General features: G+C 47.9%; 1 protein-coding gene across 2 annotated transcripts in view; it reads right to left on the bottom strand.

The window, feature by feature from the left end:
• MNT (MAX network transcriptional repressor) overlaps window positions 1-24269 on the bottom strand; it is a 124709-nt gene that overhangs the window by 43401 nt on the left and 57039 nt on the right. Inside the window, exons 2-4 of one of the 2 annotated variants that reach the window (XM_075335297.1) lie at window positions 22264-22873; window positions 17178-17219; window positions 11475-11586 (exon numbers count right to left, since the gene is read on the bottom strand). In XM_075335297.1, coding sequence (XP_075191412.1) covers window positions 11475-11586; window positions 17178-17219; window positions 22264-22873 — 764 coding nt within the window. The remainder of the gene's footprint in view (window positions 1-11474; window positions 11587-17177; window positions 17220-22263; window positions 22874-24269) is intronic. The other variant, XM_075335298.1, reaches the window with a different exon arrangement.

The following is a 24269-nucleotide window of genomic DNA, read 5'->3' as shown; positions in this document are numbered from 1 at the left end:
TCAGAGAGAGGGTCACAGCCACATCCAGCTCAGAGAGGGGGGTCACAGCCACATCCAGCTCAGAGAGGGGGTCACAGCCACATCCAGCTCAGAGAGGGGGTCACAGCCACATCCAGCTCAGAGAGGGGGTCACAGCCACATCCAGCTCAGAGAGGGGTCACAGCCACATCCAGCTCAGAGAGGGGGTCACAGCCACATCCAGCTCAGAGAGGGGGTCACCAGCCACATCCAGCTCAGAGAGGCGGGGGGGGGGGTCGACAGCCACATCCAGCTCAGAGAGAGTGACATCAGCCACATCCAGCTCAGAGAGGGGGGGGGGGTCACAGCCACATCCATCTCAGAGAGAGGGACATCAGCCACATCCAGCTCAGAGAGGGGGGGGGGGGGTCACAGCCACATCCAGCTCAGAGAGGGGGGTCACAGCCACATCCAGCTCAGAGAGGGGGGGTCACAGCCACATACAGCTCAGAGAGGGGGGGGCACAGCCACATCCAGCTCAGAGAGGGGGGTTCATCAGCCACATCCAGCTCAGAGAGGGGGGGTCACAGCCACATCCAGCTCAGAGAGGGGGGGGGTCACAGCCACATCCAGCTCAGAGAGGGGGGGTCACAGCCACCTGCGGCTCAGAAAGGGGGTCACAGCCACATCCAGCTCAGAGAGGGGGGGTCACAGCCACATCCAGCTCAGAGAGGGGGTCACAGCCACATCCAGCTCAGAGAGGGGGGGGGGGTCACAGCCACATCCAGCTGGGGGGGGTCACAGCCACATCCAGCTCAGAGAGGGGGGTCACAGCCACATCCAGCTCAGAGAGGGGGGGGCACAGCCACATCCAGCTCAGAGAGGGGGGTTTCATCAGCCACATCCAGCTCAGAGAGGGGGGGTCACAGCCACATCCAGCTCAGAGAGGGGGGGGGGGGGTCACAGCCACATTCAGCTCAGAGAGGGGGGTCACAGCCACCTGCGGCTCAGAATCGGGTCACAGCCACATCCAGCTCAGAGAGGGGGGGGGTCACAGCCACATCCAGCTCAGAGAGGGGGTCACAGCCACATCCAGCTCAGAGAGGGGGTCACAGCCACATCCAGCTCAGAGAGGGGTCACAGCCACATCCAGCTCAGAGAGGGGGGTCACAGCCACATCCAGCTCAGAGAGGGGGTCACAGCCACATCCAGCTCAGAGAGGGGGGGGGGGGGGGGTCACAGCCACATCCAGCTCAGAGAGGGGGGGGGGGTCACAGCCACATCCAGCTCAGAGAGGGGGGGTCACAGCCACCTGCGGCTCAGAATCGGGTCACAGCCACATCCAGCTCAGAGAGGGGGGGGTCACAGCCACATCCAGCTCAGAGAGGGGGGGGGTCACAGCCACATCCAGCTCAGAGAGGGGGGGGTCACAGCCACATCCAGCTCAGAGAGGGGGTCACAGCCACATCCAGCTCAGAGAGGGGGTCACAGCCACATCCAGCTCAGAGAGGGGGTCACAGCCACATCCAGCTCAGAGAGGGGGTCACAGCCACATCCAGCTCAGAGAGGGGGTCACAGCCACATCCAGCTCAGAGAGGGGGTCACAGCCACATCCAGCTCAGAGAGGGGGTCACAGCCACATCCAGCTCAGAGAGGGGGTCACAGCCACATCCAGCTCAGAGAGGGGGTCACAGCCACATCCAGCTCAGAGAGGGGGTCACAGCCACATCCAGCTCAGAGAGGGGGTCACAGCCACATCCAGCTCAGAGAGGGGGTCACAGCCACATCCAGCTCAGAGAGGGGGTCACAGCCACATCCAGCTCAGAGAGGGGGTCACAGCCACATCCAGCTCAGAGAGGGGGTCACAGCCACATCCAGCTCAGAGAGGGGGGTCACAGCCACATGCGGCCCAGAGAGGGGGGGTCACAGCCACATGCGGCTCAGAAAAGGGGGTCACAGCCACATCCAGCTCAGAGAGGGGGGGGGTCACAGCCACATCCAGCTCAGAGAGGGGGGGGTCACAGCCACATCCAGCTCAGAGAGGGGGGGGGGGTGTCACAGCCACATCCGGCTCAGAGGGAGGGTCATCAGCCACATCCAGCTCAGAGAGGGGGGTCACAGCCACATCCAGCTCAGAGAGGGGGGTCACAGCCACATCCAGCTCAGAGAGGGGGGTCACAGCCACATCCAGCTCAGAGAGGGGGGGTCACAGCCACATCCAGCTCAGAGAGGGGGGTTCATCAGCCACATCCAGCTCAGAGAGGGGGGGTCACAGCCACATCCAGCTCAGAGAGGGGGGGGGGGGTCACAGCCACATCCAGCTCAGAGAGGGGGGTCACAGCCACCTGCGGCTCAGAAAGGGGGTCACAGCCACATCCAGCTCAGAGAGGGGGGGGTCACAGCCACATCCAGCTCAGAGAGGGGGGGGTCACAGCCACATCCAGCTCAGAGAGGGGGTCACAGCCACATCCAGCTCAGAGAGGGGGTCACAGCCACATCCAGCTCAGAGAGGGGGTCACAGCCACATCCAGCTCAGAGAGGGGGTCACAGCCACATCCAGCTCAGAGAGGGGGTCACAGCCACATCCAGCTCAGAGAGGGGGTCACAGCCACATCCAGCTCAGAGAGGGGGTCACAGCCACATCCAGCTCAGAGAGGGGGTCACAGCCACATCCAGCTCAGAGAGGGGGTCACAGCCACATCCAGCTCAGAGAGGGGGTCACAGCCACATCCAGCTCAGAGAGGGGGTCACAGCCACATCCAGCTCAGAGAGGGGGTCACAGCCACATCCAGCTCAGAGAGGGGGGTCACCGCCACATCCAGCCCAGAGAGGATGGGGGGGGGGGGGTCACAGCCACATCCAGCTCAGAGAGGGGGGTCACAGCCACATGCGGCTCAGAGAGGGGGTCACAGCCACATGCAGCTCAGAGAGGGGGTCACAGCCACATCCAGCTCAGAGAGGGGGTCACAGCCACATCCAGCTCAGAGAGGGGGTCACAGCCACATCCGGCTCAGAGAGGGGGTCACAGCCACATCCGGCTCAGAGAGGGGGGTCACAGCCACATCCGGCTCAGAGAGGGGGGTCACAGCCACATCCGGCTCAGAGAGGGGGGTCACAGCCACATCCGGCTCAGAGAGGGGGGTCACAGCCACATCCGGCTCAGAGAGGGGGGTCACAGCCACATCCGGCTCAGAGAGGGGGGGTCACAGCCACATCCGGCTCAGAGAGGGGGGTCACAGCCACATCCGGCTCAGAGAGGGGGTCACAGCCACATCCGGCTCAGAGAGGGGGTCACAGCCACATCCGGCTCAGAGAGGGGGTCACAGCCACATCCGGCTCAGAGAGGGGGTCACAGCCACATCCGGCTCAGAGAGGGGGTCACAGCCACATCCGGCTCAGAGAGGGGGGTCACAGCCACATCCGGCTGACAGATCCATCGCAGATTGTGGAAAAACTGATACGATGAATGTGTGTAAAAAAAACGGATCCGTCATACCCTTTTTTTTCAGGCCAAACGTTGAAAACCTATATATACTGTGCAGGGAGAGGGAGAATGCTTGGTTGAAAAAAAAATGATCTGTCGCCGGAATCCATCATTTGACGGGTGATGACTGATCCATTACACCAAACGACGGACGGATAAGTCGCTGTCCGTTTTTTCGACGCACACAAAAAGCTTTACTGTGGACGTCGTCTCTGTCCGACGGACAAACATTTTTCAACAGATCCATCGTAAGACGGATGTAACGTGAGGCTATCCGTCGCTAATACAAGTCAATGAAAAAAAACAAAACGGATCCAGCGCTGGATGAGTTTTTTCAAAATTCGATGGATTGTGACTGATGGCAAAAAAACGGATGTGTGACAGGGGCTTTACCGGTATACTGATGGTATGATTTCTGTGGAAAATCTTTGGCTAAGGCAGTACACCAAAATCCAGAGGCTCTCACCTTACCCCCATTCAGTCTGCTCTTCTGTGTGGGGCTACTCACATAATTTACCATCTGGAGACCTGCTCTTCATAGCCGTTTGCTAGATCTAGTGCTAATGCAGCAAGCTGGAAGACAGTCGTGAGCCACATATCACAGGCCCACAAACCCATGGTTGGAGACCTCTGCAATATATGGAGAAGAGGATTGTGCCTGACATTACACTATAGCACCATTTAAGAGATGTGCTTTACATCACTCCATCTGATGCGTGGCATTGTGCTTGGTGGTGTAAGGCTTGTCCATCTGATGCGTGGCATTGTGCTTGGTGATGTAAGGCTTGTCCATCTGTTGCGTGGCATTGTGCTTGGTGGTGTAAGGCTTGTCCATGTGATGCGTGGCATTGTGCTTGGTGGTGTAAGGCTTGTCCATGTGATGCGTGGCATTGTGCTTGGTGGTGTAAGGCTTGTCCATCTGATGCGTGGCATTGTGCTTGGTGGTGTAAGGCTTGTCCATCTGATGCGTGGCATTGTGCTTGGTGATGTAAGGCTTGTCCATCTGATGCGTGACATTGTGCTTGGTGGTGTAAGGTTTGTCCATGTGATGCGTGGCATTGTGCTTGGTGGTGTAAGGCTTGTCCATCTGATGCGTGGCATTGTGCTTGGTGATGTAAGGCTTGTCCATGTGATGCGTGGCATTGTGCTTGGTGGTGTAAGGCTTGTCCATGTGATGCGTGGCATTGTGCTTGGTGGTGTAAGGCTTGTCCATGTGATGCGTGGCATTGTGCTTGGTGGTGTAAGGCTTGTCCATCTGATGCGTGGCATTGTGCTTGGTGATGTAAGGCTTGTCCATCTGATGCGTGGCATTGTGCTTGGTGGTGTAAGGCTTGTCCATGTGATGCGTGGCATTGTGCTTGGTGGTGTAAGGCTTGTCCATGTGATGCGTGGCATTGTGCTTGGTGGTGTAAGGCTTGTCCATGTGATGCGTGGCATTGTGCTTGGTGGTGTAAGGCTTGTCCATCTGATGCGTGGCATTGTGCTTGGTGATGTAAGGCTTGTCCATCTGATGCGTGGCATTGTGCTTGGTGGTGTAAGGCTTGTCCATGTGATGCGTGGCATTGTGCTTGGTGGTGTAAGGCTTGTCCATGTGATGCGTGGCATTGTGCTTGGTGGTGTAAGGCTTGTCCATGTGATGCGTGGCATTGTGCTTGGTGGTGTAAGGCTTGTCCATGTGATGCGTGGCATTGTGCTTGGTGATGTAAGGCTTGTCCATGTGATGCGTGGCATTGTGCTTGGTGATGTAAGGCTTGTGTGCAGGTGTTCAGGATCACACGCTGCATGATTGCAGCCAGCTATAGATTTCTCTGAAATACAGTGTTAATTTTAATGATTTTGTCAAAGATGCAACTAGTCCGATGCCTCTGCAGGTGATGGACAGATCTCCTGTAATGGGGCACTATGGCTGGCCAAGTGTAGTACTGGCTATGATCCCTTGAGCACAGAAAAATATACCAAACTGCAATTGTTCGGTTTAACTTGCAAGAAATCCCAGGATTTTGTTGAGGGAATAGTAGTTTGCTTCTGCCACAAACACCAAATGAGCAATGTGTCAGATACTGTGACCTCCCCACCATGATGAGCAGACTGTGCAGTCAGATGGCGGCCTTCTATACAGTACAGGGGTTAATGACGTTAACTTGAGAAAGCGTGACTCAGAAAGCATCCTTGGCTAATTCCTACCCCCGCACAGCTTTAAAATTCAGAGCAACTTGATAATCGTCAGCACGTGATTATGTGTATTTTAGTTGCCTCTGTTTTAGGGGCAAATTGGATAAGAAAAGAGGGGGTTAAAGCTAAATCTACACCTCGTTTGTAGTTTACTGCCAGGTATAGGCAGAGGAGGCATCTGTCCACTGGGGGGGGGGCACAGACGGAAAAGGGCCCTTGTGCAAGAACAGTATCTGTGCCCTTTTTAGTCCAATAACTAATTAAAATGCACAATTCCACCTTCTTCTGCTAGATCTGCAGCAGATAAAAATGATTTTATCAAAACTGAAGCTACCAGCCCAGTAAGTGACATTTCTGGAATCAGGGTCTCTGCCCCTCCATTATGCTGCACTCAGAGCAGCAGAAACCTGGTTAGATTCCCTTTGTTTGTGCACTTAGCCCAATGTATAAGTAGGGAGAAAGTTTTTTTTCTTTGCAATCTCTTTGTACGGTGGATGAATGTCTAGGGATATCTGCCTACTACAGCCACTTTTGGGGCATATACGCTCATGTCCCTAACATAAGCCTGCCATACACATTAGATGGCTATCAGCTGAATTACGGTTCTCCATGGTGTGCAGTTATTGCAGTCAAAAGTGATGGACAACCAGTGGAGGTGCTGAACTGCGGTGTAAACTACATATGGATATTCGCACTAAGCCGCTATACCGCAAGTTTATTTTGGAGTTTCCATCACTTTTGTTGTGAAGAATGGCTCGGTTAGGCTGCTTTCACACATCCGGTTTTTGCTGAGCGGCACAATACGGCGCTTTGCAGAAAAAACACAACCCTTTTTTTGGGCCGCCGGTTGCGTTTTTTCCGCATAGACTTGCATTAGCGCCGTATTGTGCCGCATGGCCTTGCATTGCGGCGGCTGGATAGAACATTGCCTGGCATGTTTTTTTGTGCGGCGAAAAAAAACATCGCGCCGAATCCGGCGCGATGCGTTGCGATTTACAATGCAAGCCTATGGACGCCGGATGTGGCGTCCTGCAGCAAAAAACGCATCCCGCCACCGGATGTGTTTTTTTGCACTGCCCATGCTCAGTATCAAGCCGCATCCGTCAAAAAACGGACGGGCCGCATGGAAAAACTTATGCAACGGATCCGTTTTTTTCGCCGTATCCGTTGCATAGGTTTTTGAGCCGGATTGAGCCGCACTGCAAAAACCGGATGTGTGAAAGCAGCCTTAGTCACCATCTGTTACATAGAGTCACAATCTCATAGCCGCTGTCAGGGACTTTTTCACACTTTATTTTTTCTGTGCAGTAAAGTGTCAGGAGTGGATTATACAGGGAGGGGGAGTATAACAGCAAGATTTTGCCTTTTTTTTTTTTTTTTTTTTTTTTTTAAATCTACTCTGCTTTGGCTTCAAAACTTTGACTCAAAAACTGCTTTCAGGCTGCCTTGACCTGCAGCAGAAGAGCGCCCCAAAAATTCCTCATTCAAGAATCACTTTTGCCGGGAAACAACTGTAAGACTATGTGCGCACGTAGCGTACAGCCGTGACAAATATTCTGCAGCGATTTGTCAATTCAAATCGCTGCAGAAACACTCCGTAATGGATGCAGTGTTTCTGCAGAAAAGATTCCGATTTCATGCGCTCGGGATGCTGCCTCCCCCATAGACAGAGTGGGAGCAGCATCCAAAGCGCACCAAATAAGTGCCGTTACTTCTTTCGGCGCAGCGATTTGGATCAAAATGTCAGCATGCAAATCGCTGCGCTCTCAAACGCAACGTGCGGCTGGATTATGCACAATCTTCATAGATTGTGCTGGGGATGCAGGACGCATGCCTTTACGCTGCAGTGCCATACGCAGAATAAACGCATGAAATTACGCAACGTGCACACACAGCCTTACGGCTATTACAAATCGGCAACACAGTTTTGTGGCTAAAACAGCCGTTTCCCTGCAAAATTAAGGGATTCAGCATCTAGCAGTTTAAGGCTATGTGCGCACGTAGCGTTCTGTCCCTGCAGAAATTTCTGCAGCGAATTGAACAGCACACGTGCGCTTCAAATCGCTGCAGAAAGAGTCCGTAATGAAAAAAAAAAAAAAAGCAGATTTCATGCGCTCTGAGTGCAGCCCCTCCCATAGACAGAGCGGGCGCTGCATGCAGAGCGCACGGAAAGTGACATGTCACTTCTTAGAACGCGCACTTCGAGCAGCAGCCGAAGCGCTGCGCTCTAATACGCCACGTGCGCACGTCTCCTGCACAATCTTCATAGATAATACGCAACGAGCGCACATAGCCTAAAGGTTGAATGCAGCCTAAAGTCGAACGTGTGAACAGCTCTAATGAAAAGAATGATGTTTTTACAAAACTTTAGAAAACTGACTGCTGCGTCTATAAGTACCTTAAAGGGGTTTTCCTACAAACAACGTTCATTTTAAAAGTTGAGTTTAATCAATAGATCTTAGCATAATAATCATTTATACAACTGGATGTGCTTAAAAAAAATGTTCCTGTGCCGAGATAATTTTATATATGTGTCCCTACTATGTACTGTGTAATGGCCGTGTCTGACCGTACAGGGAGATCGTCTGATCATACCACATCTTCTGAGCCGGGAGGATGCAAAAGCGTATACAGATAGCACAGCATCGGATCAGATTTTTTTATTTTAGGTAAAGTATAGCCCTGTCTGGGTTTAAAAAATATTTTACCTCACAAAAAATAATTTGCAATCCCAAGCTCTAATGTTTGTATACTTTATTACTTCCTTCCCGGCCCAAAAGATGTGGTATGATCAGACCGTGTTACATGCAGGCTCAGACACAGCCATTTTTATGCAAGCGAGAGGCTGGCAGTGCGCTTATAGGTCTTACGCCTCTATCCCTATTTCACTGAAAGACTGGTCACTCATCTCCCCTCTTGAGCTGTCGTATAGGCACAGTCATTGCCGGGGGTGGTGAATGCGCAGACTGCTAGTCCAGCTCTCACAATGTCATCAGGATGTCCAGGGAAGCCCAGTGTCCGTGTGACACGCTAAGTGAGTAAACTATGGACAAACAAGCGCAATAGGCTCTTATCCGGTTAAACTGTAATAGAATTAAACATGGTGGTCGCTCACCTTATGTGTTGTGCCTAACACAACCCTGAACGGGGCCTAAAGGACAGCTGCTGCAGAAGCCAAAAGCCACAAGGCAAACGGAACTGAAAGAACAATGCGATTGTCTCTGAGCTGCTGAAGAATGAAGAGAGCCAAAACGCTGAATGTAGATGAAAGGTGGTTTATTTCAGCGCATTTCAAAGCAATCTTCACTTCTTCAAGAAAGCCACCTGGTTACAACAATGCTGTATAATAATAGCTGTAATAAGCTGTATATTTGACATCACAATGTAATCTAGTGACTTTCCTGAAGAAGCGAGGATCACTTTGAAACGCGTTGAAATAAACCACCTTTCATCTACATTCAGCATTTTGGTCATCTCTTCATTCTTTAGCAGCGCACATTGTTCTTTTGGTTCCATTTGGATCAGACATCTTAAGTGGGAGAGACAACAGTGACCGGTCTATCACTGACAGGAGGCAGGTGGTGGCCAAGGAATAGGGGAAAGAGACTGGGGCACTGGTGGCTCATTTGCATATACATTTGCCAATGGATTCCACAAAAAAACAGAAACAAGGATTTCTAAAACAAAAGATTAACGTATTTTTCGGATTATAAGACTCACTTTTCTTCCTAAAAATTTGGGAGGAAAGTGAGGGGTGCATCTTATAATCTGAATGTATCTTACTGGGGTGGTGGAGAGGGGTTGCAAGGGGCCAGGTGAATGCTGCGGCAGCTGTGCAGGGGTTGCAGTGGCTGGGCTGCTGCGGGGGGCTGGTGTGGCTGTGCAGTGTCAGCAGCTGCTGTGCTGGGTCAATGGCTGCTTAAGCGGCTGTGCGGGGTCTGCGCGTGGTCACCGGCGGTTGGTGCTGGGACTGCTGTGCAGGGTCTCCGGCGGCTTTAATGGCGCTGCAGGTTGGGTGTGACTTCAAATAATGCCGCCCGGAGTCGGCGTGTACGCAGTTGGAGCGCTCGGCTCAAGCTCTCATCTGCACAGGCGCCGCCTCCGGCCCACTGATCTCCCTCCAGTGGACTTCAGGAAAATGGTGCCCGGAGGTGGCGCTTGCGCAGATGAGAGCTCGGCTTGCCATTGAACCTAGAGCTCAATCTGTGCTGACCCTTGGCTCCATTTCTATGAAGCCCTCACCGTCCGCAGCTACTGCAGCAGCTACTGCAGCAGCAGCCGCCGCAGCCCGAGCCTCAGCACAGCAGTACCAGCCTTTGCCGCAGCCCAAGCCCCAGCCTCCGCTCTAGCAGCAGCCGCCGCAGCCTGAGCACAGCTGCCCCAGCACGTCAGCACCAGCCTCCACCACAGCTCGAGCCCCAGCTGAAGCCTCCACCGTAGCAGCAGCCGCCGCAGCCCAAGCACAGCTGTCCCAGCACGACAGCACCAGCCTCCTCCGCAGCTCAAGCCCCAGCCTCTGCACAGCCATCACCACCACTGCCCACTACTGTAAGACACCACCAGATTACAAGACGGGCCTTTTCTTGCTCTGAATTTGGGGCGAGTCTTATAATCCGGTGCGTCTTATAAAACGAACAATACAGTAATTTAATCAACATTACAGCTACTTTGCATGGATTACATTACGTTTGATGTGGTAAAAGCTGCCGATAGGTTCCCTTTAAGCCAACCATAGCAATAAATATCATCCCACACCTCAAATTCAGCCGTTTACAACTTATTAGCCTTTAATTATCTAATAAGCTGTAAAAACAGTTGCTTAAAGCATTTTTTGATCATGCGATCATAAAGTTTCATGTGAGTGTTCCCTTTGTTGGCGATAACGTAAATCAGGCAGATCAGTAGGATAGAGTAGGATTACTGGAAGGAGACAAGCCACTTAGGATTCGCACTAATACGTCATAATTATCGGAGAACAACATTTTATGAAGCGGATTTACAGGAAAATGAAGGATAAATCCAAAGTTCTGATTCCTGCACAATATCCAGCTGAATCTTTCTGAATTCTAGATTTCTGGGTTATGTTCCCTCTTGTGAAGTTTGCTTCACTTTTTCTTCTCTGTGCCCCCAATATACTATTCCAAAGCACTTGATTGCCATGAAGCAATATCTCACAAAAGTATTCAAGAGGCTGCGTTATACCAGCGGGAGACTCCGAGAAAAGCAACGTAAAGGAAATTTCAAAAACAAAATCATTTACAATTTCAGTTCTGTGGAAGAGAAAATTCCGATTCGTTGTAATTTGTAATATTAATATTAGGAGCAGCAAACTCATAACATAAATATTACGATCTGCGGACCATGCTTCAAGAGAAAACGACATATGATAATCATAATTTGGATTCAACAGCCAAAACGCAAACAAATGACAGCAGTAAAGTAATATTAGTATAAACCATAAGAAGCATAGGTAATTATCAAAACTGTTGCAAGTACAAATGGCAAGAGCGGAGGAGTAGAGCCATCAGCAGCCCCTCCAGTGCCTACTGGTTTTCACACATCTGCCCCAGTGTATTTCTGGAGACAGTGTGGGGTCAAAGACAAATTCTGATATTTGGTAATACAGATATGCAATTATATTAATATCTAAACTATTTATAAAAATGGGTACACGATTCACAGGGCACAAAAATTCGGATTGCCCTATATGTAAATATTCGGACCAAGGCAACGTGGCTTGTTGGCATCCACCACCAGCAGATATAGCCCTGACTGGAGGAAGCGGTCATGGACTGAATGAAGACCACAGTAATGATATGTACTGATCACAGTAATCGGTCCACATAATCAGATTCCTTACCTGGATGTATCGCAGAGCACTTCTCAACACACTGAGGTTGGAGGTTTTCTTGTCATCTACATTTGGGATGTTTCTTTTTAACGTCTCAAAACATTCCTTAAGGTGTGCTCGTCTGCAAGAGAACAAAACAGATAATTGGTAAAATTAACACATTTTCACTATTGTATCAATCTAAAAGGATCTGTTTAGCAAACACAAAGCAACTATGTATGATTTCCTGTGCACAGCGCATTACTACAAATGTTTTGCCTGAATATTTCCATATTTTATAACACACGCACACACACACAGCCCCCCCCCCCCCCCCTTGGCATTTCTTGTGCTTTGCTACATTACAACCTGGAATTTTGCTCTTGTTTTCAGGGCTTGCATCAGTTCATGTAGTGAACATGCCTACAACTGTGAACATTTGATTTTGTTTTTATTGTGAAGCAATCAATCAACTAATACAACAAAATAACTGAAAGCTTCAGTGTGCATAATTATTTACCCCCTCCCACCTCCTTCAATTCAGTACTTTGTTGAGCCTTCTTTGCTACAAGTTGCTTTCAACAGGTCTCTATGAGCTTTCCACATCTTGCCACTGGGAGTTTCGCCCATTCCTCAAAGCAAAACTGCTCCAGTTCCTTCAAGTTAGATGGTTTCCTCTAGTGAACAGCAATATTCAAGTCTGACTACAGATTCTAAATTGGTTTAAGGTCTGGGCTTTGACTAGGAAACTTCAATACATTAACAAGTGTTGCTTTAGTAGTATGCCTTGGGTCAGTGTTTTGTTGGAAGGCCAACCTCTGTCCCAGTCTCAAATCACTGACTGACAAACAAAGTTTGCTCAAGAATATCCCTGTATTTTGCACCATTCATCTTCCCGTCGACTCAGACCATTTTTCCTGTCCCTGCTGCCAAAAAACATCCCCACATCATAATACTGCCACCACCATGTTTCACTGTGGGGATGGTGTTCTTGGGGTGATGAGCTATGTTGGTTTGGCGCCAGAGAGTTTACCTTGTTGGTGAAAAGGTCAATTTTGGTCTCATCTGACCACAGCACCTTCCTCCATACATTTTGTGAATCTCCCACATGTCTTTTGGTAAAATCAAAACAATCCTTCCCATTTCTGACTGTAAGTAAAGGCTTTTTTTCTGTCCATTCTTCCATAAAGGCCAGCTCTATGGACTGTACGGCTTATTATAGTCGTAGTGACAGATACTCCAGTCTCTGGTTGGGAAATCTGCAGCTCTGTCAGTTACCTTGGGCCCCTGTGCTACCTCTCTGATTAATGCCCTCCTTGCCTGGGCTGAGAGTTTTGGTGGGCAGCCCTCTCTTGGCAGGTTTGTTGTGGTACCATGATCCTTCCATTTGATGATCATGGATTTGATGGTGCTCCCGGGGATCATCAGAGATTGGGATATTTTTTTTAGACCCCAACCCTGACCTTACATCTTAATTACTTTGTCTCTGACTTGTTTGGAGATCTCCTTGGTCTTCATGGTGTTTGGTTAGTGGTGCCTCTTGCTTAATGGTGTTGCAGCATCTGTGGCCTTTTAGAAAAGGTGTGTACATACTGACACACTATGGCACATGTAGATTGCACAAAGGTAGACCTCCTTTCACTAAGCATGTGACTTATGAAGGCCATTGCTTGCATCAGACGTTTATAGGGCCTCATAGCAAAAGGGGTTAACACATATGCATATGGCAATTTTTATTTATTTTATCCCATAAATTTAATTTTTGCCTATATTTTTCTTACTTCACTCCCACAACTTAGCCTATATAGTGCTGATGTATCACACACAAATCGGATTACAAAAATATTTTAAACACAGGTTGTAATGTAACAAAATAGGTAAAAAAAAAAACACAAAAAACACAACAAGGGAGCGGGTGACTACTTTCGCAAGGCACTGTAAAAAAAGACACACACACACAGCAATCTTCTGGTACGTCCTCCTTTCTGGATAAGGGATATAGAAGGGCCCTGCATAGGGAGAGCACATCTGTAGAAAAATAGTGATCACCAAAAAGAAAGTCATGTGGTTGTTCAGTAATGCAAAGTACCATAGCCTGCAAATACATACATGAATATGAAAGCCGGGCAGCATATAACAGGGAAACGCTCTGTGCTCACAAACATCTGTTTTAACATAGTTTAGTACTGGGATGCACATTCTCAGTAGTTCTGAGGTCCACGGTGCCATATAAAACCCATCGCACGAGCTAAAATTAAACTTATAGGGGTTTGTGACTCAGCATTTTGCAGATCATGAGTGTCCTTGTGTTACAAATGTCAGAAGTGGATGGTAGCCACGCTTCCTGGGTCCAGCCCTAAGTCTCTGCCCCTGCTCTGGTGACTGACTGGCTACAGCGCTGATGAGGTAAAGTCATTGCACAATCAATGGAGTCTGGGGCTTGTCCTGTCTATATCGGTAGGGTCACTGAGCCCAGTAATTGACTGCAGCGCTAAAGATGGGCATCATCGCTACGTCCGGTAAACACCAGAACAGCAGCAGAGACGCAGTGCTGGGCCCGTGGAGTCTGACGTGCGATTAGCTGCGGTTTCAATGGTTTTTAACACACAGCGTTAATGGTAAGCAGAATGCAGAAAGAAAAACCATAAAAGAGGCATTACATTCTGGGATATCTATGGCCTTTGGAAAGTATATGCCATAATTGACTTATAAGTACCGGTACCACTTCACCCAACTATAGGGTTAGCGGAGGGTTAACGTTCCAGTTTACACTCTAGAAAGGAAGACAGCATGCGGGCAGGCAGTTCTCTCCACTGTAGTAAATGTGGGATGCTCAAGATAAATGAGGCAGGATATGAGTGCAGATAAGATTTTTTTTTCGATGTGCCACATGGGTCAGGAGACACCAAATCCACCAAAAGAGGTGGCCACATATTGCTCCTTTAGCACTTTCTTGGCCCTGCTTCCACGCTACCCACCATCCTTCATACAGTACATAAATACATGTCAGCAGATACAGAACATGTGTTACCAGAGGTTTTGGGCTGCAGAAAATGGCACTGAGACACCTATGGCCCTAGAGTTGGAAGTTGCGCAACACTAGCTGTAAACTAGTCTTCTGGCTGGGTCCTAGCAGATTTCTCCCCACTTGGCTTGTTTGACAGGTCTCTCCGTATACACAAGTCGGCAGGGAGTAACCCAAATGACTTGTCTCCCTGTTCCCTGCTTGGTTTAAATGATTTTAAAACAGATGATTGCAATAAGAGAGCCTTTCCCTGTTAGATGCTGCTTTGGGTTCTGCCAGCATGAAGCATCTACCAGGTTCCTCTTATCACTTTGGTACAAGTATAAACCTGATTAGGGATGGTCACAATTCCAGCCACTGTACTAGGGAAAAAAAAAGTCAATCGGATGCCTCACTAAATCAGTTTTGAGGCCCCTTCATTCTCAGGATTGGTGGGGGTCCCAGAGGTCAGACGCTACCAATTATAAATGTGTTCAATATATTTTAAATATCCAGAAATTAAATCAGCCACAAATGTTTTGGTCAGGCGACCTTCATCAGTGTGCCGACATGTTCAGGATGATCGAGCGCTGTGTGCACAGCGCCGCATCCACCGCAATTATAAAGTTGTGGCATATGTTCATAAAGAAACACTAGGTTACCTGTTATAGATAAATTAAATTTATATATACATAAAAAAGAAAAAATACGAGCAGCTATATAAATATATGTTAATGTGCGGCCCTTAACCACATCCACAATTTTGCTGGTTGTCATTGGAAGTTGTTCACAAACCCATGAATAGATAATATTACTGGAAAATTTGCCGAATTAAAAAAAAAAGCTAAAAACTTGAAAGTCCTCATTTTTTAATTTGTATCTGTTGATTAACATAGTACAAGAACATAATTTTGCTGCATAGTAACTGTACATCTTACAGCTATATGTGCCGCCCCTGCAGCGGTAGAACTGCACAGATCTGGGGGGTTGCTGTGGCTCGAGGGTCTCCGGACCCAGGGCTCGTGGCCACTTCAAATGTAAAGAAGGTATTTACAGGGGATAAGAGTTTGTGGCGCCACCCGTGGTTCGCGGTAGGGGGAGTACCGCCGCTGCCGATGGGAGTACCTGGGGGAGACGAAGTGGGGCAGCCAGATGACGGGTCACGGGTAGGGAAGGCCCTGGGACTCTGGATGATGGAGGTGGTCTAGGGGAGAGTGGTGCAGATTGGAAGCAGGGGAGGACAGCGTACTCACTCAGGCAGTGTTGGTAGTGATGCAACGGCAAAGCAAACTGACACAAAAGGTAAACCAAGTCTCTGGGTGCTGCTGCCACTTCAGGGGGAGTTCGTCCAGAAGTCCACTCCCTTTGGTATTGCTGATTGTCTGTACCTTGCCTCCATGCACTGTATTTTAGTGTTCGTTTTGACCTCTATGCGTGAAGCTGTCAGGGTCCCGCTCCCCACTGTTAAGTAGTGGAGCTGTGCTCTTGATGGCTGACACTTGGGATTTCAGTGGGCCACCTAAGCTGGAAAGCCCTATCTCCCTCGTTGTGTTGATGCCTTCGATTTCTGAGCTCTTGGGGAAAGTCCATAAAGAAACTATCCTCCACAGGTTAATTATCAGGTTGCGTGAAGCTACTCCCTGATCTAGGGTCCATGACACCGCCATGCTCGGTGCCAGTTCGGTTACTAGGTACTCCGGTGCCCGCCGTTCCCCAAAACTAAGCCTGGCACCTTTCTCCAATACCCTGCGACCGGGTCTCCGACTACTTCGGCCCCAGACCACTGTGTGCGACCTAGCCAAAAGTCCCCAAGGAGCTCCAACTCCCAGCTCCTCACTCTTTGGGAACTACTACACTTCTCCTCAGTGAGCTGCTACTCCCAGCTCCTCACTCTCTGGGAGCTACTTATGTTCTGTTTTAGCTTTGCTCTGCACTTCCTCCCTCTGACTTCCTTCCTCCCACCAGTCTGCCTGACCCCTAGGCGAGTGGCCCTGTTCCAGCTAGACCACCCACTGGTGTGCCCGACAGGGTGTGGTGTGAGGTGTGACTAGGATTTGCATGCTGATGGAGCAATACCAAAAGTTAGGATCCCAGAACCATGTGGGGGGGTTGAGTCCTGCACCAAAAGATAAAGAGTGCAGTACCCTGTGACACCCTGACTAGCTCAGGGGCGTCACATATACCTCCCGACCCTCTGCCTGAATGCACGGTCCACCATGCATGGTCCAAAGCCTACAGAGCTAAGAATACAGCTTTGACCTATAATACAAGTTGCAATAAGTAGCACAAAGTATTTACAGTCAACTTTTTATACTGATGAATTCTATAACTTATTAAAAGATGAACATGCACGTAAATCACTTCTACTAGCCACGTTCCTGGAAAATAATGGTCTTCCACGTGTCCGGAGGCAAGAGTCTGCAGAACCTGAAACCTACATCCTCCTGGCTTATGGTCCTGATAAGAGCTACTTGAAGCAATTAATGCCTAATTAAATGAACTATAAAAATAGTTCATGTGGCAATTACGGCCTCAATAAAAAAAAAAATAAAAATAAAAAAATAAAAATAAAATTTTTACGCTACAAAATCTGTTTAAGTGCCTTGAGACCAACAGCCATACTAAATATTAAATTAATCGGTTAACTTGGAGCATTACGTTAGATTAATACTGCATAAGTGGTCTAGGGAGTTGGTAAAGAAAGGAGAGCGCCAGGGCTAATTACATACCTGTTTTTCTCCAATTTATTATGAACTTCCCGAGTGCCAGCCCTGCAGGCAAAAGAACAAAAGCGGAAAACAGATTATATAATCCACTAGTTTATTGCCTTAAACTCATTTATGTAAAAAAAAATTAAAAATAAAAAAAAAACCTCCACAAAGCAAAAATATATAAACCCAGAGACCATTGATGCTACACTATGATTATAGGTTCAGTTGCCAAAATTGCTACCTATACTGTATGGTAAAGGCACCATAAAAAAAAAATGACCTGATAACCTGCCGCAGGTAACTACAGCGCTCAGATTTCACTCCTATTGTACAATGGGCTGTACTCTGATAAAAAGTAAGTGCAATTTCCTCAATTTTTTATTTTCTTCTTACATTATTTGCCAATAATTCTAATCAATAATTTTGGGGGAAAAGGAAGGTATAGCAGGGATCGCACTTTATATGGAGAATCACCCTACGCCAGGCAAAATGTATTATACATGGAACCAAAATAAATACTTTCAACATGAATATAAAATGTATCCTAATTAAAGGATGAGATTAAAGAGTAGCCGTCATTTCATTTTTTATTTTAATTTTTTTAATAAATCAACAGTACAAGTGAAGAGAAGACATTTTCTAATAGATCTTACTAAAGAATAATGCCCTTTTAACCACTTATCATTCTTGTCTGACTTCACTGTTCAAACCTGTCTTCGGTGAAAGCAGGTTATCAGCTCAGTGAGGGATCAGATTACAGTTGGAGCCAATGTAAAGCCCCTGTCACACATAGCGACATTGCTGAAACATCACAGGTTTTGTGACGTATCAGCGACCTCGCCAGCGATATCGCGGTGTGTGACAAGCAGCAGCGAGCGGGCCCCTGCTGCAATGTCGCTGATCATAACACAACGATCAGGACCATTTTATGCTTGTTGGTCTCCCGCTGTGCAGCACATATCGGCGTGTTTGACGGCGGGAGACCAACAAGCGCCGGTTCTGAATGTGCAGGGAGCCGTTGTTACATGGGTCGCTGGTGGCTGATCGCTGTGGAGATCTGCCTGATTGACAGCTCAACAGTAAGGCTACTTTCACACATCCGGCTTTTGCTCTGCGGCACAATACGGCGCTCTGCAGAAAAACCGCAACCGTTTTTTTTTTGCCGCCGGTTGCGGTTTTTTTGCATAGACTTACATTAGTGCCGTATTGTGCCGCATGGGCTTGCGTTCGGTCCGGTGTTTGCCGCATGCGGCAGATTTAGCCGATGCCGCAGCCGGATGGAACGTTGCCTGGAACGTTTTTTGCTCCGGCAAAAAAAAACGCATCGCGCCGCATCCGGCCGCTGCGGCACATTTTTCAATGCATGCCTATGGACGCCGGATGCGGCGCGATGCGGAAAAAAAAACGCATCCGGCTGCCGCATGCGGTTTCTTCCACTGCGCATGCTCAGTAAAATGCTGCAACCGGAAAAAAACGGACAGGCTGCATGTAAAAACTTATGCAAAGGATGTGGTGTTTTCGCCGCATCCGTTGCATAGGTTTCACAGCCGGATTGAGCCGCAGTGCTCAAACCGGATGTGTGAAAGTAGCCTAACCATGTAGCGACGATCCAGCGATCCCTGCCAGGTGGGATCGCTGGTACGTCTCTATATGTAACGGGACCCTAAAGCGGACTTTACACGCTGCGACATCGCTAACATTTGCTGGCGATGTCGAGCGCGATAGTCCCCGCCCCCGTCGTACAGCCGATATGTGGTGATCGCTGCCGTAGCGAACAATATCGCGTCACACGCACATACCTGCTCTGCGACGTCGCTCTGGCCGGCGATCCACCTCCTTTCTAAGGGGGCGGGTCGTGCGGCGTCACACAGCAGCTGTCCAATAGAAGCGGAGGGGCGGAAAATGAGCGTGACGTAAACATCCCGCCCATCTCCTTCCTTCATCATTGCCGGTGGAGGCAGGTAAGGAGATGTTTGTCGCTCCTGCGGTGTCACACATAGCGATGTGTGCTGCCGCAGGAACGAGGAACTACATCGCTAATAAGCAGAAAACGATTTTTCGTTTCAGGACGACCTCTCTGCGGCAAACGATTTTGCCCTCTTTTGCGATCGTTTAAGATCGCTCTTAGTGTAACACACTGCGATCTCGTTAATGACGCCGGATGTGCGTCACAAACACCGTGACCCCGACGATAATTCATTAACGATATCGTAGCGTGTAAAGCCCCCTTAAGTCTATGCAGACGAGAGGGGGGATGAAAAAGATTAGAAAGTGACAGGGTGGCACAGAGAAAACTGATCAACTATGCAGGCTACAAATTATATAAATGCCAGATAGTGTTATTCTTTATGGCACCTATTCTTCCTATTCTGAAAAGTCTTCTGAAACTACAGCTACACTTATATCCAACTTTAGTCAAAATGGGTGGCTCAGTGGTTAGCACTGCAGTCTTGCAGCACTGGAGTCCTGGGTTCAAATCCCACCAAGGACAACATCTGCAAGGAGTCTGAATGTTCTCCCCGTGGGTTTCCTCCAACACTCTAAAGAGAGACTGATAGGGAACTTAGATTGTGATCCCCAATGGGGACAGTGTTGCTGATCTATGTAAAGCGCTATGGAATTAATGGTGCTATATAAAGTGAATAAATATATTATTCTTAGTTGAAATAAATTCGGGCATTATACCAGCTCTCTAAATGTGTCCACCCTTACCTTAACTCTGAGCTTGAAATATCCCAAAATGAGTGATGTAAGATGACCCACTTAAAAAAATATAAATATATAAATAATAATAAAATAAACTATTGCGTTACTCCATCAGGTGTTATGAGTAACACACGTTTTGGGGCCAATACATCAGTTTGTGCCAGAAATCTGGTGTGTTTGAAATGCTGGGAAAAAAAAAATGTTTGCATTTGTGCATATATTTTGTGACTTTTGCCATTTTTATGGCAGCTCAGATAATTTTTTTTAAAAAAAGTGGGTATATCCGAGTGTGTCCAACAAGTTAATCATAATTTACACCACAAACATTATGTGACAGGAGTACACTTCTTATCCTGGCGCATGTCAGCTGAAATGTGCGCCTGATTCGTTAAAAGGGAACCGGTCACCAGATCTATAAGCTGCGGCCATCACCAGTATAGCGCTTATATACAGCATTCTAGAATACTGTATACAAGTCCCCAACCCAATCTGTATAATATAAAAAAAAGCTTTTTTAATACTCTCTTGCGGGGTGGTCCTGTCCGATGGGCGTAGCTGGTCTCGGTCCGGCACTACATCCCTTCTTGCGATCACCGTACTCCTTCCCTGCTGCACGTGGATGCGACATCTTACGTCATCCACACAGAGGTCTCTATTGCACTCCTATGCACGCGCACTTATCTGCCCTACTGAGGGCAGAGCAAAGTATTGTAGTGCGCATGCGCGAGCGGTCTTTGACCTTTCCCTGTGCCTGCACATCACAGTACTTTGCTCTGCCCGCAGGAGGGCAGAGCGAAATGCATGTGCGCAAGAGCGCAGTGGAGGACTGTGTGGGTGATGTAGGACGAGTCATCACTTGGAGCAGGGAAGGAAGACGAAGATCACAAGAGAGGAGGCGCCAAACCGAGCGGACCGCCCCACAGGTGAGTCCAGTCTGACCCACTTAGGCTGCTTTCACACATCAGTTGTTTGCAATCAGGCACAATCCGGCGCTTTGCAAAAAAAACGCATCTGGTTTTTTTTGCCACCGGATGCTTTTTTTCCTCATAGACTTGCATTAGCGCCGGATTGTGCCACGTGGCCTTGCGTTGCATCCGGTTTTTGCCGGATGAGGCATATTTAGCCGACGCAGTGGCCGCATTGAACGTTGCTTGCAACGTTTTTTGTCTGCGGCGAAAAGCCGAATCCGGTGCGATGCGGCGCGATTTACAATGCAAGCCGGCGTCCTGCAGCAAACACCGCATCCGGATGCGTTTTTTGAACTGCGCATGCTCAGTATCATACCGAATCCGGCAAAAAACGGAAGGGCCGCATGGAAAAACTTAATCAACGGGTCAGTTTTTTTTCGCTGCATCCGTTGCATAGGTTTTTGAGCTGGATTGTGCCTGATGCAAAAAAACTGATGTGTGAAAGCAGCCTTCCTCTCTGCCCTTATTTAGACTGAGGTCTGCTTTGACACAGGGTATGGTTTTAATACTAGAGAGTGTTAGGTACAGTCCTAATGGGATGGATTTACGCTTTTTTGATCAAAAATTGGGTTTCCCAAGTACCCCATGTTTATTTATTTGCACTATGCTTTTATATAGTTACAGCAGCGTATATGTCCATATTATTTTGATCTTGTTTTTTTATTTTATAGCCAGTGTGAAAATATGCTTATAAGTTGCATGTATACCAACTCATGTTCCGGCTCATTTGTTTGGTTTTTGAGTATAATAAAAGAGTTTTTTTCTTATACAAATCGGCTTGAGCACTTATATAGAGGATTATAAAATACTGTATATAAGGGCTGACTGGTGGTGGCCGCTGCTTAGGAGACAAATCTGGAGACAGGTTCCCTTTAAGAAGTGCATATTAATCTAGCAAAATATTCATCAAGAGTGGAATACCAAATATCAGTCTTAATGAATCCAACGCTTTATGTTCTTTAAAGCAGGTCAACTTACATCAGTAATCACATTTAAGGAATAGTCAGGGTCCAATCACCCTAAACGCCTCATGCCCTAAACATAGTGCCAGTGGCATAAAAAGTGTCCTACAAATTAATTTCTGGTAGGCCCATTACTATGAACATCAGATCATGCTACCTGTCAGGTTACAGTTTTTGGACCCTACTGATCAAATGCTGAGGACAGGTAGGACACCTGGTTTATTCATGAACTGTGTGATGCAAAACCTTTGTTAAAACTTGTGATATACAGATATAATCGCCTTTTCCCTGCAGCAACAGTGAATGAAGCAATTTTGAGCTTCTTATCAAGAAGACAGAAGATCAAGTACGCCTAAATTCCTTATATTAAACACTATGATGCATCTAAGATCTAAAAATATGGTTACGGGCCCCAAGGAGAATGCTACACCAAAAACACAAGTTTGGTCCTAATGAGGAAGTTCTTACCCTCCAGGTCGTCTTCTCTGCTCATTCGGCCTTCCATCATCTAGTGAAGATAGTCTAAGAGCACCCAAGGGTTGTGCTGGGCTCAGCTGCTGTGCGTGCTGTAGGGCTGCTGGCTGCGGCTGTATAGGTTGCTGTTGCTGCTGTTGTTGCTGCTGCTGCTGCTGCTGTTGTTGCTGCTGCACAATATGGTGGTGTGTTATTGCCAGTACAGGGGTTGAGTAATGGTGCAGCTGCTTAGGACTTCCTACACTCAAAGGTGTTGTCTTGATCTCTGGGAGTCCGGGACCTGGCTGTCGCTGGATGACAGGAGCCAGGGATACATCTTTGTTGATAACAGGAGAGTTGACAACAGGCGGCGGACGCTGAACAACAGGAGGTGACAAAGATGTTTGGACTACTGGCTGAGGAGTGCTAGTTACCACAGGAAGGGGAATGACGGCTACTGGAGTAGGTAGGGGTGGAGGTGGGGGTGGAGGAGGTGCAGGTGCTGGTGGAGAGGCAGGATCTGGAGGGGCCTGGTTTACCAATTCTTCTGTTCGAGAAATTATGTCCTTTTTATCCTCCTCTTCTTCCTCTTCCTCCTGTTTCACCAAAATCTTATCATTTTCCTCTGCAACGAAAGGGTAAAAATGACATTAGATCTACGTGACCTTTCATGCATTACTGTTAATCCGCCAAATGTTTCCCACTTGACCTCTGAACAATTTTAGTTATGTAGAATTCATTTGTATCAGGTGGTTCCACTAATTACAAGGAGATCCTTAGGCCACATTCAGCATTTGGTCAGTATTTTATTTCAGTATTTCTAAGCCAAAACTAGGAGTGGAACAATCAGAAGAAAAGTATAAATAAAAACACGAGCTCCACTTCTGGATTTATTACCCCCTTCTGGTTTTGGCTTTCAAATATGGATGTAAAATACTGACCAAATACTGACCATGGCCTTAAAGATCACATACATAACAATTACATAAATCGGACTAGAATTTAAGAGAACTTGTGAGGTGCAATATGCACCCAGAACCACGAGCAGTTCTGGGTTGATATTTCTAATCCCTCCCAGCATCTAGTAGAATAGATAAAGAGATCTTTAGAAAAAGTATTTCTAAAGATCTTTTATCATATGCTAATGAGGCCAGAGACTAATCGCAAGGGTTTTACTTCAGGCGTTACTTCCATTGGCTAGTTAGGCCTCTTAGCATGCAAGTACGCCCCTATATGCGTAATAACATGCTAATGTATGAGCAGTGTCAGTGGCATGGTCGCACTCACCTCTCAGCAGCCACCTCTGGTTTTCAGCTCATTGTGCATGATCAGAAGTCCCGGACTTCCAGTCATTTGTATGGTACTATGAAGTTGGGTGTACGCGTCCCAGCTTCAAACTGGTGTAGTGCGCATGACCGACAGTCCGGGGACGTTCTGATCTTGCACACTAAGCTGAAACCCAGCGGTGGCAGCAGAGGCGAGAGCGACCATGCCTCTGATGCTGCGCATTCATTAGCATGTTAGCATGCCCATAGGGGGGTAGTTACATGCTAAGGGGGCAGACTAGCCAAGGGAACTAACGCCCTTTTGACTAGTCCCTGGCCTCATTGGCATATGATAAAAGATCTTTAGAAATACTTTTTCTAAAGATCTCTTTATCATACTAGATACAAGGATGGTTAGGCAGGGATTAGCAATATGCACTTAGAACTGCTCGTGGTCCTGGGTGCATATTGCACCTGACAGGTTCGCCATGTCTCATAAAATGGCAAAAAAACAAACAAACACAAAAAGTAATAAAGAATTTCACTTTGTGATAATGCCATAGTTCGGTATAGTAGTGCTATGCAACCTCAAGTTTTCCAAGACCAAAACACTGACATCCAGGACTTGCATATTGACGGCTTATCTAGCGACCTATCATTGTGCGCGGTAACCTCCTAATTACAGAGGCACAGCAGCTTGTCCATACAGGTACTTGAAAGGAACGGAGCTGCAATAACCGGCAAAACTGCTCATAC

The sequence above is a fragment of the Anomaloglossus baeobatrachus genome, chromosome 2 (assembly GCF_048569485.1).
Source record: "Anomaloglossus baeobatrachus isolate aAnoBae1 chromosome 2, aAnoBae1.hap1, whole genome shotgun sequence".
Classification (NCBI taxonomy): Eukaryota; Metazoa; Chordata; class Amphibia; order Anura; family Aromobatidae; genus Anomaloglossus; species Anomaloglossus baeobatrachus.
Note: the sequence above shows the minus strand (reverse complement) of the source record. Positions and strands in the feature narration are given on the sequence as shown.